General features: G+C 39.5%; 1 protein-coding gene across 2 annotated transcripts in view; it reads left to right on the top strand.

Annotated features, from left to right (window-relative positions):
• LOC147323440 (SH3 and cysteine-rich domain-containing protein 2-like) overlaps window positions 1-15,486 on the top strand; it is a 38,036-nt gene extending 22,550 nt beyond the window's left edge. The window contains exons 4-11 of one of the 2 annotated variants that reach the window (XM_086303750.1): window positions 5,332-5,416; window positions 5,609-5,721; window positions 5,842-5,905; window positions 7,897-7,940; window positions 8,105-8,193; window positions 11,796-11,847; window positions 13,171-13,308; window positions 13,557-15,486. In XM_086303750.1, the coding sequence (XP_086159876.1) occupies window positions 5,332-5,416; window positions 5,609-5,721; window positions 5,842-5,905; window positions 7,897-7,940; window positions 8,105-8,193; window positions 11,796-11,847; window positions 13,171-13,308; window positions 13,557-13,655 (684 nt within the window). In that variant the 3' untranslated portion in view covers window positions 13,656-15,486. Of the gene's footprint in view, window positions 1-5,331; window positions 5,417-5,608; window positions 5,722-5,841; window positions 5,906-7,896; window positions 7,953-8,104; window positions 8,194-11,795; window positions 11,848-13,170; window positions 13,309-13,556 lie in introns of both variants that reach the window. The other variant, XM_086303749.1, reaches the window with a different exon arrangement.
• Window positions 15,487-15,970: the final 484 nt, after the last annotated feature.

The raw sequence follows: 15,970 nt of genomic DNA, 5'->3' as shown, positions 1-15,970 counted from the left end.
TTTTCACAGTAGACTGAGACTAAGTGTGAAGCCCGAGGGGAATAAAAGCTGTGGATGACACCTAGAATATACATGGCCAGGTCCAAATATTTTTCACTCTGCCTCTTTGCCCTTCCTCACACATGTGCTGCTCTTCTCACATGACGTCCTCTTCTCTCCCTCTCTCTTGTCTGGATGCTACATTTCCTTCCTCCCTTCTCAACTCAGTTGGAAAATCAATATCTCTCTGTACCAGCTGGTCTGGCTAATTCAGTGTGAAATTCAGTGTGTTTGAGGCGTACAATCCCTTGAGGATATGACACGGCAGGCTTTCGCCAAGCCTTCGGCAGTGTCCTTTTCGATCACTGCGCGGTCATCAAAGCAGGGATTAGGCATTTTACTGAAACTGAATGGAGTTCAAGGCTACATCGACGTACATTAAGGGGTTCACTGACTCCGAACAAAAGCATGCCACCCAAAAGTTTTGTGTACAAAACATACTCTTCAATGTAAATTGCAGTTGGATTACAATTACAGTGTGTCAATTTCTCAGGTACAATTCATAAATGATTTAAAATTGGAGAAAAAATGTAAAGGGAACAAATTAAAGTCGGAAAAACTTACATGTGTGGCAATTCATGTAAAGTAGCCAGGTTTCCAATTTTGTATACATGTTACTAAAGTTAAGTCCCCAAAAAACAGGAGCTCTGGTGCAATCGTAAGTCCTTCCAGGCGTGAACTCCACTGTCTTTTAAGGACATTTAAAATAATAAATCTGTTTAAAAAATCACTTAACATATTCTGCGTTTTGTTTTTGTTTGTTTTTTTATTCATTTTTACACTTTAAAATGTTTCATTTATATTTATGCCCAAGTCTTCAGTGTGTTTATCTGTTCTAGGGCTGCAGCCAGAACAGTAATAACTAACAGAGCCTAACAATACCACCATGGAAATTTATAGTTACTGCTTTTTAATCCTTCTTGACTGGAAATTAATCATAAGTGATCCCAGAAGTATTATTTTTTTAATTTAATGTCATATCATTGTTATAAGAGTTACGTGACCCAGAAGAAGAAAGGAAAAAATTCAAAGCTTAACAAATGAACAGTATATTTTTTCCTTTGAAATTTATTCTCTTGGGTTTGAGTAATGAAAAAAAATCTTAAACAAGCATTATTACATGAGGAGAATGGTCAAACAAAAAAATCTGAGTGGCTTAGACCTTAGAAAGCACAAGAGAGATATTGATGACTGCGCTCTTCTTGGCTCACTCTCAACCCATTTGCTGAGTGCACCGATATATGACCAATTACTTTAAAACGTCTCCAGAATCAAGCAGCTTTAAATTGGCTTGGAATCATGACAACTTTTTGCTAATCAATGCTAATTTGAATTAAAGATGAATTACAGTATTATTAGAACTAGGCCTGCTGCATTGCACAAAATCGTTGCTTCTGTGTGAAGTCTTTATACAGTTCAGAAATCTGAATCCAGTTTTGATCTTAAATAGGTGTGAACTTTCAGCTTGTCTGCTCCCCTAAAGACTAAGCCATTCCAGTAATACTGTCACAATCGTAAGATATTGTGATACTTAAACAAAAACCTGTTTTCAGTTAAAAGAAAATATGATAAGGGTTAAATACAAATAAATAAAGGCTGGGTAAAAATTTAAAACATCTGGGGTTCACAGCTGTCCTTGTCTTAGAGACAGTAGGTATGTGTAAAGTGATGGCCTGCTTGCTTTTGAAATCTGGAGATGTGCATAGAGATTTAAGCTACTGAGTGATCCGGGTTCTGGATAAATAAAGTTACCGCTCACTCTTTAATGTGAAAGAAAGGTTTGTGTGCTTAAGAACATTTTCTACCTACAGTTTTGAGCACAGTTTATTTTAATTGGGAGCATTTGTTGTATAGTTGAGCCCAGTTGTCTCTCAGTAATTAGCAAAAGTGTGAGAGTGAAGCATTTGCTATATTTATTTACTGAGACGTGTGTGTGTGTGTGTGTGTGTGTGTGTGTGTGTGTGTGTGTGTCCAAATTCCTGTAAAGAACCTTGTGATAAACAGATTAAAAAAGGGATGATATTTAAAATATTCAGTGAAAGACAACATTAATACCTGGACTTGGCTTTAGTTGCTTATCTGTGTCTCTATGCTAAAGGTACAACAATGCATTAAAAAGAAGATTAATGGCATAGACTTAAAAAAACAAATTGTGAATTGAATAATTTAGGCAGTTTAGGAGATGGCACACAGATTCATTAATAATAAAAATACAAAAAGTACAAATGTAACGATTTTATTGAGAACTTATGACTTAGCCTTATTAATGCACATAAGGACAGAGATAATCTGCTAACCTGTAGTTAGTACTAGCAACAGGAAGTACTAATAAGTACTACAAATGACATAATTCTGGGAGTAAAACTATATATTACCGTTGTTAATAAGGAGGTTTGGTAATAATTGGCCTTTTTTCATCAGTGTATGATCATCTGATCTATAGAAGTCTATAGGAGACTATCCAGGGTAAGCTCATTAGCTAATGAGCAATTCAATGAGCAGTTTCACATTCAGATGTGCCCCGTAATCAGACCCAGATTCAAAACAAAACACTGGGTGACATCATGGTAGCTACATCCATCTTTTATCCTGTCTATGGTGCACTTTTATGCTGAACACAGCACGAGTCTATGACTAATAGCAGGGCACAGTGGACGAAGTCACCTCACCGAGAAGGTGTGCATCCGCAGCATTCAGCTCCTTTTTTTGTTCCTGTAATGTCTGATCAACTTTCAGAAAGTGCAGTAATGATCATTGTTTAGTTTTGTAGACCCACCGATAGCTGTGCACACTGTCAAACAGGTTTCATTTCGTTATAAAAGTCAACTAATATTTTGCCAGTCAAATGCCATCAATGGCTGTAATGTTAAAATACAGTGAGAGTAAACATTTGATTTGCATCCCTCCCCCCGTAACTGTTACCACATGCATTCAGTCTGTAATACTTCAAATACACAAACTGCAGTACTCTCATTAGTGGGTTTGATTAGGCAGATATGTTCAGATATTTATCTCAATGTGTATTTCTGATATTGTCCCTTTTAACAAAAAGCTTCACTGTTCAGTTTTATGCAGTCATTTCTGTCTAGAGCTGAAGGTTATTTTCTGGGAACAAGCAGATTAAAAAAGAAATAAAAAATTCTGGGCAAGATCTTGTCTGTCTGGCCTGAAAATAGCCATCATCTCCTTCTGTACCTTAAAACTGGTGGTGGTCAGAGTCCGGCAGCCTCGCCTCTGTCAGTGCGCCCCAGGGTGGCTGTGGCTACAATAAATGATCACAGCTGCCAGTTTCTTTTATTATTTTTAAAATTGTAGATCCTGGAATAAATCATTTAGTGATAATTGGGGTTGGTAGATGGCAATTGTTTATCAGTAATTTCTGGTATGGTGTGCTTTGACCTTGTGAAATATTTTTGTATAGAAAAACATCTCGTGAATTTTCATGAGATTGTTTTAATCTAAAAATAAAACACAACCTTGAAAGTGTTGTGTTTTTTTTTTAAGTACAACTGTGCTAAAAGTAATTCAGAGATTAAAGCGATTTACCTGATATATTATTTTCAGCATATATCACAAAAAGATGAAAGAAGAAAAAAATCTAAGAGCTTAAATAAAGCTGAGATTCTTTAGAAACTGTTTCTATTTTGTGTCCCTTTCATGAAAAACAAGGCTTTGAAATTTATCTCTGAGTCACGTCCTGTAGCTAAACATGTTTCTCTTACTAAATAAAGAAACACAATCAGATATCAAAGGAGTACAGTATCAGATCTGTACTGGCAAGCTTCAGTTTGACAGTGACAAACCTTTGTGACGAATTAATGCAGACACCACGTGATTAAATCTTCCTGAAGGCAGGCATATAAAAGGTACAGCAGTGTTTTTAGACATTTCTCCAACAAATCATCTAATGCTTAGTGTAGTGCTAACACACTTTGCTTGTAAACGTCATGCTAACAAAAATTAACACCTTGTCAGATGTTGACTGCCACTGGTTAGTCAGGGGGGGGTCAGTACTGAACCACTGCCTGCTCATTCATCAGGAATGCATTCCTTCATGCTACAATCCATAAAATTTAAGCCTCTGATGGAAAAATATGAACAATATTTTGCATTTATTGCGTTCAAGACACATGAACTACCTTAGTATGTGCTTTGATAAATATCCCTTCATTTTTGCCATATTTTAAGGTGCACCTTTATAGTCTGTTGTCTCACACGACATCCCAGCAGTAATATTTTGCCTTTGTTACTTTGGACCATTATGCTTTCAGTCACCAGATATGTGTGCATATCTCTGTGATGCTAGTGTCATCTGACAGAAGAGTTGTATTTGATTGCCTGCATGCAAATGTGCTGCAGCAGCAGAAGACCACAGCCGGTGCCACTCCTGGTAGTTAAGAAGAGGAAAAATGAGGCTCTCAAATAGAGTGGTTCACCAAAATTGAACAATAGAGGACTGAAAGACATTGTCTGTTCTGTTGAGCACAAACAACATGAAAGCATGGAGCTATCCTGCCTTCAGCTTTTGGTGGTTTATGGCGGTGATGGTGTGGGGGAAGTTTTCTTGGCACATTTGGGCCCCTCAGTACAAAGTGAGCGTCATTTAAACCCCACAGCCTGCCTAAGTATTGTTGCTGACCGTGTCCATCCCTATTAAGACCACAGTGTACGCATCCTTTGATGGCTGCTTCCAGCAGGATGACACACCATGTCACAAAGCTCAAATAATGTCAAAGTGGTTCCCTGAATACGACAATGAGTTTGGTCTGCGTAAATTGCTTCCAGAGCCACCACATTTGAATCCAATAGAGTACCTTTAAGCTGTCGTGTAACAAGAGATTTGTATCACAGATGAGCAGCAACTGTGGGAGGCTGTCATGTCAATACAGACCAAAATCTCTGAGGAATGTTTCCAGCACCTTGTTGAATCTAAGCCTTGAAGCGCTTCTAAAGGCAAAAGAGGTCTCGTAGGTGTAATAAAACACGTTTTGCGTTTTATTTACTGCAGTATGTTTTAGTATTTTTCACATGGGTAAAAATTAGTTTTATTTAATTTGAATAAAACTCAAAGAAAATATATAATTTGCAGTTTTGAAAAGCACAAACAAGATTCTTTTGAGTGCATTCACATTTGAACCTTTTCAATTACTCAGAGTTCATGAGTATTTTCTGTAAGTATGTATAAGTATGTTCTGCTTTTCTTTGATAAAGCCTACAAAAGCATTTTTCCACTTCAAGTAACATTTCTCCCTTTCTCTTTCCTTCTCTGCTGTCTCTCTCCTGGTATGTCAGACAGGAGCTTTTAAAAGAAACTTCAGCTCTCCTCTTCTTACCATTGATCCACTGGGTGTGGTTAGAGAGGCTCCTGCTGCGCAGGGTGAGTGATGGAAGCACAGACTGATTTATCTCAGCAGCAAATAACTAGACTCCGAGGATGACTAATCACCATGTCTGCGGCCTTTAATGCTTTATACATGAGAGGCGTGCGTGTGTGCGTGTGTCTCAGTATAGTGTCATCTATAAAACTGCACATATGATGATCTTTTCCTTTTCGTCTGGTCATATGTAGAAGCAGATAATAGCACTGTTGATCCTGTGTATGAGGCCTTGCGCTACGGAATGACACTGGCTCAGTTGAGTCAATCCAGCTTCAGCAGTATCTCAGAATCACCCTGTCATGAGGTATAAATGCACACAGGCAGACACACACACATAAAATACACTGACAACCCTCATCATTCAGAAAAATCTATGTTGATATAATTTCTTGCAAGAATATTGTTCTTCCTGTCTTTATCATAGGAAGAAAAACTGCAAGACAAACTAGAAAACCAGCCTATAGCTGAAGAGGATCACATCCCAGGAAGTAAGTTAAATATTTTCTTGAATACAGGAAATGCATTTTGTTATGTTGTCATGCTAAAATTCCTTGAGGATTATTCTTAACATAACATCAGATCTCAATAGGGGAAAACAATCATCCTGGGTATCTGTTTTAATTGTAATGAAAAGTATCAACTTACAGAGGACTTGATTCAAAAACACACTGAAAATCAAAGTGAAAAAATTGATGTTTATTTTGCCAAAATTTAATTTCAGCAACTAATTTAATTGTATAGCCTCCTCAACATTGTCAGGCATGCTTCTAATGAGATGATGGATGGTGTTCTGGAGGTTCTCCTCCCAGATCTGGACCAGGACATCACTGAGCTCCTGGACAGTCTGAGTCAGGGTGCTGTTGCCTGGGCTGTATATGTTTGTGCCTCCCTCTCAAACCATCACTGACCCACCACCAAAACTGATCATGCTGCATTATGTGTTACAGGCAGCATAACATTCTCCAGCTCTTCTCCAGACCTTTTGACATCTCTCATGTGTGCTCAGTATGAACATGCTTATTTCTTTGAAAATCACAAGGCAGTGGACCTGCTTTTATTCTATGGCAAATGCCGGTCGAGCTCCATGGGTAATGAGCACAGGGCAACTAGGATACTGGGTTCTCAGGAACAGACTTCATGAGGGTGGCCTGACTGTTTGGTCAGAAGCATTCACACCAGTGTCCTGCTGGAGGTCATTTTTTTTTAGCTCTGGCATCATCCTGTTCCTCTTTGCACAAAGGAACAGATACCGGTCTTTCTGATGGGTTAAGGACCTTCTACCACCCTGTTCAGCTCTCCTAACTGCCAGTCTCCTGGAATCTCTTCCAAGCTCTTGAGACTGCGCTGGGAGACACGGTGAACCTCCTGGAAAATGGTGCATATTAATGTGCCATCCTAGAGGAGGTGGACTACCTGTGCATACTCTGTAGGATGCAGGTATTGTCTCATGCTACCAGTAGTTTCTTATTCAGTAACAATTTCCCTTTACAAAAAAAGACTGGTTAAAATCTCATGCTGGACAGATATAGACATTAGTTGAGTATTTGTTCATCACTGTTGGGTAACTGGTCCAGAGTCCAGGGACGTCACTGTGCTTAGCCAAGAAATAGTCCCTTGCATAACCCACCTTCTTTTCTTTTAAAGCTATTTTTAATTTCAAGCTAACACTAAACAAATGAGACAGAGCATGTCCATGTGTGAGCTTTAGAGCTTCTGGTAGATGTAGTTTACTCTTTTTCTTTTTTAAGTTTTGACATTTTTCCTTGCTTCTGGCAGCTGGGCTCTAGTTTCAGATTGCGTTGCTTCAGACTCGTACTGATTGTTTACAAAAACAAACAACAACCCCCCCAAAGTATTCCTTGTGTAGGGTCTTTGTGTAACATTTTATGACTACATACTGACAAAAGAAAAAACATGCACCAGTACATTGGTCCTGAAAGTGATACTGTATAGGTATTGTTAATGGATTAATCTAGAATTTGTCATTAAAACAACTTTATAGAATATCTGAATACTGAGTGAAAAAATGTAATGCATAAAAACACGTTTTGAAACAATACGTTACACAGTTTGAGTATTTAAAGAACAAATGTTCAGCTCTAATACATTGTGATGTGTTTCTGGTAAAGGACAATTGCTAAATAAATGTCAAAGAGTTAAAGGACCACATTAACATAATATACAGTACAGTGTAGAGGTGGTAGTGTGTGTCTTCTGCACTTTTCCTCTTTGACTTTAGTCCCAGGAGAAGAGTTCATCTCTGTTTGTACTGCTGCCACTTTATAGTGAATGACCTTCCCTTCTGCCTTACTTGTTTGCCACAAAGTGACAAGAGCTCTCCCTCTTCCTGTGTCTTGTCTTTTCTTTCTTTCTCTTACACCACCCCTCTTTCTTGATTTTTTTCTTTTTTTTTTTCTATGTGACCTTTCTTTGTCTCATGCATATTATCTGTCTTTGGTTTCTGTGTCTGTCTCTCCAGTGCTCACCCCTCCTGAAAGCGAGAAGGCTGATTCAGAAGAACGGGTCAGTCTAAAAGTGTGTAGTCAGCATTCCTCTGTTATTTCAGCTTCTTTTTTTTAATTATTACAAATGCATTCTGTCAAAAAATATTTTTATGTTTGATGATTCCACAAGAGAAGCATGCAAAAAAGCAATCTTGATTTTCCATCTGGTTTTTGTTTTGTTAGACTCCAAAACGAGTGGCGGTTCGCTCTATTCACACCTATGTGGCGCTCTACAAGTTTCTGCCTCAGGAGAAGAACGATTTGGAGCTGCAGTTAGTAAAATTCCTTTGTTTACTGTTTGTGTGTGTGTCATTTGTTATCAATATTGTTCAGTTCCGAGAGATGAGAAAATGTGTACCTGGACAAAATTTTACTGACATTCACCCACCATCTGCCTGCCCAGCAGGATGATTGTAGGGGGTTGCATGGTTCGGTTGGAAAGGGAGAGCTTGCTGGGAGGTCAGGAAGGACAAACAGCTGCACTGTGTGTTTAAAAAAAAGGGGTTTTTGTATGTCAGTAGATGCAGGAATCTGCTGAGTGTAGAATTACACCCAACAGTAATCTGGAGGATAATTCTGTGCAAGAAGACAGCACATCAGGAATTTCTTTACATGGACAACAGTCCACTAAGAAAGCTCAGTAATGTTATAAGTGTTCAGACATTGCTGGATTCATCAGTCTGGTAAATTTATGGCATTCACTTACATTTCACTTAAATGTTATGTTTCTTATGGCTTTATATAGACAAAGTAGTTGTGTTTCTATTAATGAATATTATCTGAAGAAACTCTAATTAACTGCATTTTTCTTGGGATTTCAGCACACATGTCTATGTTTGTACTGTACTGCATCAGCCACTCACAGTAAAAGCTCAGACAAACCGATATCTCTACTAGGTTGGGAATACCAGAACTATATGATAGACAAGTATTCTAATCTTTTTTTTTTTTTAAATAGCAACAGTTTATTAGACATCAGAGACTGCTGACTGTGCTGTTGTAATTTTATTTGATAAGTGTGCAGACACAAGTCAGAAGTGATAAGTAAATGTTGGTTGGAATAAAATAGCCTTTTATTGTTACTGTATATGTAAGGTGGAATTATGGGTGCTTAGTGCCAACTGTGCAGGAGTTTAAAAAAAATCAGGAATAAATAGCAAACAGAAGAAATATATACAAACTAGAAGAATACATATACAAAGCAAAAGAAAGGCACACTTTGGAGAGCAAAGTGTTTGGAAGCAGTGAAAAGGACTGTCTGAGTATAGAGTCTGTGTGTGAGCGGCCTGAGTGATGAGGGTTACTCAGACCATGACTCAGATTAATGAGATGGGTGGGCTGTGGTGTGGTGTGGGGGGTTAGTGTTTTTTAACAGTCTGAATGACCCAGGGGAAGAAGCTGTTGGTGAGTCTGGAGGTGTGGGACCTGATTGACATGAGGCACCGACCAGAGGGCAGCAGGTCAAACAGGTGGTGGGCGGGGTCACCTATGATGGCCCTGGGTTTTCTGAGACAGAAGGATCTGGCGATGGCCTCCAGGGGTGGCAGAGAGCAGTCAATGATTTTTTTTATTTTTTATTTTTGGGGGGGGGCATTGTTAATTACCCTAATTACCCTTCCTGTTCTCATTTGTGGCCCCTGCGTACCAAACACCAAGGCAGTAGTAGAGCACACTCGCCACTGAGGAGCCAGTAGAAGGCCAGCAGCATCTTCCGGTCCAGGTTATTCTTTCTAAGGACACGGAGGAAGTTTAGCCACTGTTGGGCCTTAATAAGGTCAGCTAATTAAAGTTAGGTCAGCCTATTAAGATTGCTGTTGTGACTTTAATGGAAAACTGACCAAAGTACACAGTCCGGCATGAAGCCAGCTATTTCAGTTGCCTTCAGACTAATGGAAAGAAGCGTCTCAGGCTGCTGTGATATTTACAGGATTATACATAATAGAAGAGTGAACAATTACATAGTGAAGTCCATTTTCGTTATATAGCACATTAAAAAAAAACCCACCAAGACACAAATGGTTGATCAAAAGTGTTCCAGTTCAGGCAAACCCTTTAACACACACGCTAGCCTGAAAATGGTCAGTGTTATTCTGCTGCTGTATACTTACTGCTATTATTAGTATTTTGAATGACATTTGAAAAACTCTAAATGGTTTACATCAATGTAAAAATACCACCTCCACCTCCAGTTCTTACTTTGTAATAAGGGTTGATAAACAGCAGAAGTATTGTATCTTGTATTTAAGATAAGATAAGATAAGATAACTCTTTATTGTCATTGCACAGTCATACATAGTACAGTAGTACAATGAAATTGGAAAAACTGTCCTACGTCGGCACTACATATAACACAACACGACACGATATGACACATCACAACGTAACAAACAACACAACACAGTATAATAACTTAGTATAAAAAAGAAGAATAAGTGTATGTGTATTGCACACTGTTATTATTGCACATTAATTATTATTGCACCTTGTTATAAATATAAATATTATTGTTATCGTTTTAAACATTGTTACCTCCCCCTAAAAAGTCCAGGGAGGTATCCAGTCAGGTCAGCTATTTACATTGATCAGGGCTATTGCCCTGTTGTAAAAGCTGTCCTTGAGTCTATTTGTTCGGGACCTCAGCAGCCTGAACCTCCTGCCAGACGGCAGCAGCTTAAACACCCGGTGTCCTGGGTGTGTGCAGTCCCGTAGGATGCTGCGTGCCCTCTTGAGACAGCGAGTGCTGTACAGGTCCTTCAGGGAGGGAAGAGGATGTCCAATGATTTTTTGGGCCATGTTGATGACCCTCTGGAGTGCCTTTCTGTGTGCTGTGGTGCAGCTGGAGAACCACACACCGATGCAATATGTCAGCACACTTTCAATGGAGCAGCGGTAGAAGACGGTCAGCAGCTCCTTCTTCAGGTCCATTTTTCTGAGGATTCTCAGAAAGTGGAGACGCTGTTGGGCCTTCTTTAAGACCGCAGAGGTGTTAGAGCTCCATTGGAGGTCTGTGTCTATGTGCACACCCAGAAACTTGAAACTGGAGACCCTTTCCACGCACTCCCCGTTGATGCTGACAGGCTGCAGCTCGGACTTCCTCCTTCTGAAGTCAACTACCAGTTCTTTTGTTTTGGTGGTATTGAGGTCCAGGTTGTTGTCTGCACACCAATCTGACAGCCTCTGAACTTCAGCTCTGTATGCAGTCTCATCTCCCCCTGAGATGAGCCCCACCACAGTGGTATCATCTGCAAACTTGATGACTGTGTTGTCTGGGTGGGAACTAACACAGTCATGTGTGTACAGAGTGTACAGTAGGGGACTCAGTACACAGCCTTGTGGAGAGCCGGTGTTGAGGCTGAGGGCTGAGGAAAGATGAGGCCCCACTCTAACTCTCTGTACACGGTCTGAGAGGAAGTCTCTGATCCAGCGGCAGGTGGTGGAAGGAAGTCCAATTTCCAGCAGTTTATCTATTAGTCTGTCCGGGAGTATCGTATTGAAAGCAGAGCTAAAGTCAACAAAGAGTCTATAGGTGCCAATATGCGTCGAATTAGTTTTCACTGTATGCCTCTGTGTGTTAGCCCTGCGACAGACTGGCGACCTGTCCAGGGTGTACCCCACCTCTCGCCCTATGACAGCTGGGATAGGCTCCAGCACCCCCCGCGACCCTAAAAAGGATAAGCGGAAGCGAATGGATTGATGGATGTTTATCTAACACTAACTGTTTTTTTGGGGGGGGGTTTGTTTTTTTTTTGGTAAAAATAGAATAAAATTACAAGTGAACATCAAACCTGACACTATTGCTTTTAAAGTGGTAAAAATCCTCCTCAAGGGATACTCAGCTCACTGCACTCTGGTCTATATTCTATTTTCTCTGCAGGCCTGGTGACAGAATTCAAGTGACAGATGATTCCAATGAAGACTGGTGGAAGGTAGGCTTTATAAAACAGACTTTATATTGAAATGCACCGAAGTGTTATCTATTCACTAAGTCATTCGGAAGCATTACATTTTCTTTCTTTTTAACTGAGCCAGTGCTTTTGTAAATAACATATTTACTTATCCAGGGTATCTCAATATATTTATCAGAATCACACATGGGACCCTCAGCTCGACATCTGAACTTCCTTTCAAAGCAGAGCTGTTTGGTCACAGTAACAGAGTTGATAGTTGAGCCCTGAAGTAAGGCAGGTGTGACTGTTAGCAGAGCTAGTTAACATGAAGAGGAAGAGGACAGATTGCAATCTGTGTTTTAATGAGACGGCAGGCGATTTTAACCTTGACCAGCAGAAGGACAGACAAATCTTCACATAACAAAACATCAGGGAAAAGTAAAAGCTTGTCTTACCCGACACGGTGGCAGCAGAGGAACTATTTTCCTGCGGCTAATTTTAGTTAACGAAGAAGCCTCAATTAAATGAATGAAAAGATCATCAAGGGGCTCGTTTAAAATTGACTGTAAATAAATATTTTTGTTGGATTTTTCTATTTTCCTTCTTAAAGAGTACAAACCAAATTACTTCAGAAAACAATATTTGTGACTTGATTTAAACGCAGTACAATTCTTCATTCAGAATGTGTTTAAACTGATTCAGGACAGTCTAGTGACTTCAGCTACAAATGCACAAACAGTGCTACTGTTATTTCAACAAAAAAAAACAAAAAAAAAACATACAAACCACCTTCCAAAAGAGATACTTACACTCTGCAGAAATCTGCTGTTTCCCTTTTATATATGCTTTCAGTTTAAGCAAGGACTCAGCCAAGCCAGCAAAATGGGTAAATTTTGAGTTGTGCAACTCCAGCATTCCATTCCTGGGTTTTGTATGCTTGTGTGCCAGAGTCTCTGAAGAGAATAGCAGGGGATTAGGGCTTCACAAATACAAAAATGCTTTTTGGTCTAGTGGCTGTGTTGCTAATTAGGGAACAAAAACTCAGAAATCTCTTTTTAATTCCAGATTTCTTGCTAATTGTGACGGTTCATTCTAATTCATTTTTCTTATTGTGCTACAAATGTGATGCTTATTTGAGGGCTGCAGAGGAAGCTGCCTCTGAATAACATACTCGTGTTGGAACATAAGCGGACATGATATGAAATAATTTACCTTAAGCGAGTGAGCAAAGTTGAGTGAAAACCCAGTGAGTGAGATCTATTTTTATACTACAACCAGTGCAGACCTTTTTTTCCTCTCTGTTTAGACTAACGGGCTAAATGTTTGTGCATGTGTGTGTCCTTGGTTGGGTGTGTTTGCCAGGGGAAAAGCAGAAACAAGGTGGGATTTTTTCCGGCCAACTTTGTGCAGCGTATCCGCCCTGGTGAGAGGGTGTGGAAGGTCACTACTGGTTTCCACGGCAACCGAGACAAAGGCCAGATGACTGTGAAAGAGTCCCAGGTGAGACTGTAAAATACACACAGTTTCTCTTGCACGCTGAAAGCCTTTTCAAAATCTATGCAAATGAATGCAAAAAACTGCTGAGATTACCGAGGACTGCATGTTATGACTGTTTTTTTTTTTTTGTTTTTTTTTGCCTCAGTCCAGAAACTCACATATATTTATTTATTTTTATTTCACTTGCCCTTCCACCTGCTCCATTGTCCTCTCTTCTTGCCTTTCCTCACCGTCTGACTCTCCCTCTGCAGATCTGTATCGGGAAGAACGAGGAGATTGACGGCTTCCTCCGGCTGAGCAGCGGGAAGAAGAGGGGCCTGGTTCCTGTGAAGTGTCTGCTAGAAATATGACGGTGCTGCTTTCGCCTTGACCCTCATTTTGTTACAGTGATGGAGGAATACTCAGGAGTGTTTAGCCAACACCTCACTGACCACCAACCACCCGCCTCCATCTCAAAAATGTGGCAGTGAAAGCAGTGTGAGTGGAAGATAACTCACAACTTTGCTTTTTACCGCAGTTTAAGACCTAAAGGATGCAGGGGCTTCCTTGCAATTATTTAGAGCTACTTTTCTTGTAGCACAGCTTTCCTTTTTTATACCCTCACAAATGAAATGTAGCATTATGTGGAAGAGGATAAGTGTGCAGGAAGTCTGGCTACCTCAATAGCCATCTCCATTGGCCATCTGTTTGTGAGAAAGAAGAGAGGACTTTTTAATTATGATGTCGAGGCTTGTCCAAGCCTAAAGAGACATTGTAAGCAAACTGTCTTAATGTCATTGTTTTTGTAGAGGAAACGAGACATTGTGAAAGTCTGTAGCTGTTTATTGTGGTGCGTTGTGCAAACACACTGTCTGGCTGTTTGTTTGAAACCCTGTTAAACCGCCTGGATTTGATAGATTTAGCTGAGAATTTAAACCATATTTGGATGTCCACACTGCAGCTCTATATGAGCACATTTTACATCATGATATGGATATGTGTCACTTCTGCTCCGAGTAGAAAAAGATTCAGGTATTACATAATATATAAAAGTAAGTCTTCTCGGCTACATCTTTTATTAATGACACACACAGATTCTGAGGTTTTTACATTTCAGACTGCTCTCCGGTGATTGGAATATCGTACATTTGTGCTCTTCACAGCTCTGATGTGACAAATGCTTTACGTGCACCTCGGGGAGTTTCTTTGTCAGTGTGCCCTTCAGTCGCACTTTCTTTACACACACAGATTTCATAATTCACTCTGTTCAGTGTAGCGTTAAAAACCATCCACTAGAATCTGCTTTCTTCATCATATAAACACCAAGCCATGTCTATCTGTATGTAATGTCCTGTAATATTCGCGGTCATATCTAGTTGTGTACTTCAGCATGAGGATGGTGTCAATGTTAGGACTTTTTGATGTGCTTGCTTTTCCTCCTGGACAGAGCAGAGCAAAGAAATAATCCAGGATGATTTATTAAACTCTTCCAACTTTCAGTCTCTCAGACACTCAAAAGTTTGTTATTTTAAATCAATGGCAAGTTTCTCCCAGCACACATAAGTGATAAGTATTAAAGAGAGACCAGGGTTAGGAAAAAGACTAAATCACCTCACGACACTTGGTTTATTGCTCTGTCATTTGAAAACAATAAGGCAGTCACGGACTGCCTTTGTTGTGGCAATAACTGTAAATACAATTATGACAGTATTTGTAAATAGCCTTAAAAATATTGTATATAGCGGCTCTGAATAGCACTCTGGTTAAGAGGTTTGCAGCTATCCAGGACCCAACTAAGGGCATTAATTTCAGTTACAACTTACAGGAAATTACTATTTATTGTCTTACTTACCTATGTATGCATCTCTTTGCTCAATTAACAACTACCCCTGTCAGCACAAGTCTTTTCAGATACTATGCACAACAGTTCTAGTCACTCACCTTATTTTATACTCTGCTTATTTCCAGTGTATCCACACGTGTGTCGGTGTGCTTTTGCAAGGATTTGAATTTGGACTTGCTTTTACATCTTGAATTAGTCTGTACCATGCTACTCTTAAACATTATCCTCACTGACTAGAACCAAAATTGGCTCAGGATCAGTATTACCAGGTGAATCTAAAATCTAAATGCGCACTACCAGGCTAGTTCTCTGCATGGCTAGCTGCTCTGTGACCTTCACAGCTCTCAATAAAGTTAAATGAACTCTAAAATGCTGTGTCTTTTTGTCTTTGTTATCCAATTTTGTGCTTTCAGTTTGAAGTCAGCAATAGTTGTGGAGAGTAAATATTTGGTAGTATAACCTATTTCTCTGCGACTCTTTGGTTTTATCACTAAAGGCAGAAAATTGCTGCTTTAATTTAGTGCTTTTAACTCTTGACCAAAATGTTGACTCTTCTCAGTGCACTTACATTTATCACTAAATATCAGGGACCCTTATGTTGACATAAAGATTAAATCTAGCTGTTTTTTTTAACTCATAAATGTTCACTTTTACAAGAGGGCTAGTGCTTTAGGAAGGATTTGGGTCATTTCCTGAAGAAGTAGCATGGACTGCACATGAAAAATTGATTCAGCTCTGTTGCAAAGAGGCATCAACATCACAGGCGTGTTGGACTGGTCCTCTTCCTTGTCTTGAATTTCTAGAATTTAAATGTAGCTCATCTGACTGTGTTGTTCAATAATT

Source organism: Aulonocara sp. 'chitande type north' Nkhata Bay, linkage group LG8, assembly GCF_057382095.1.
Source record: "Aulonocara sp. 'chitande type north' Nkhata Bay isolate Kocher_YH1m ecotype deep benthic linkage group LG8, A_spYH_male_GT1.1, whole genome shotgun sequence".
Classification (NCBI taxonomy): Eukaryota; Metazoa; Chordata; class Actinopteri; order Cichliformes; family Cichlidae; genus Aulonocara; species Aulonocara sp. 'chitande type north' Nkhata Bay.
This window is presented reverse-complemented; position numbering and strand designations above follow the sequence as displayed.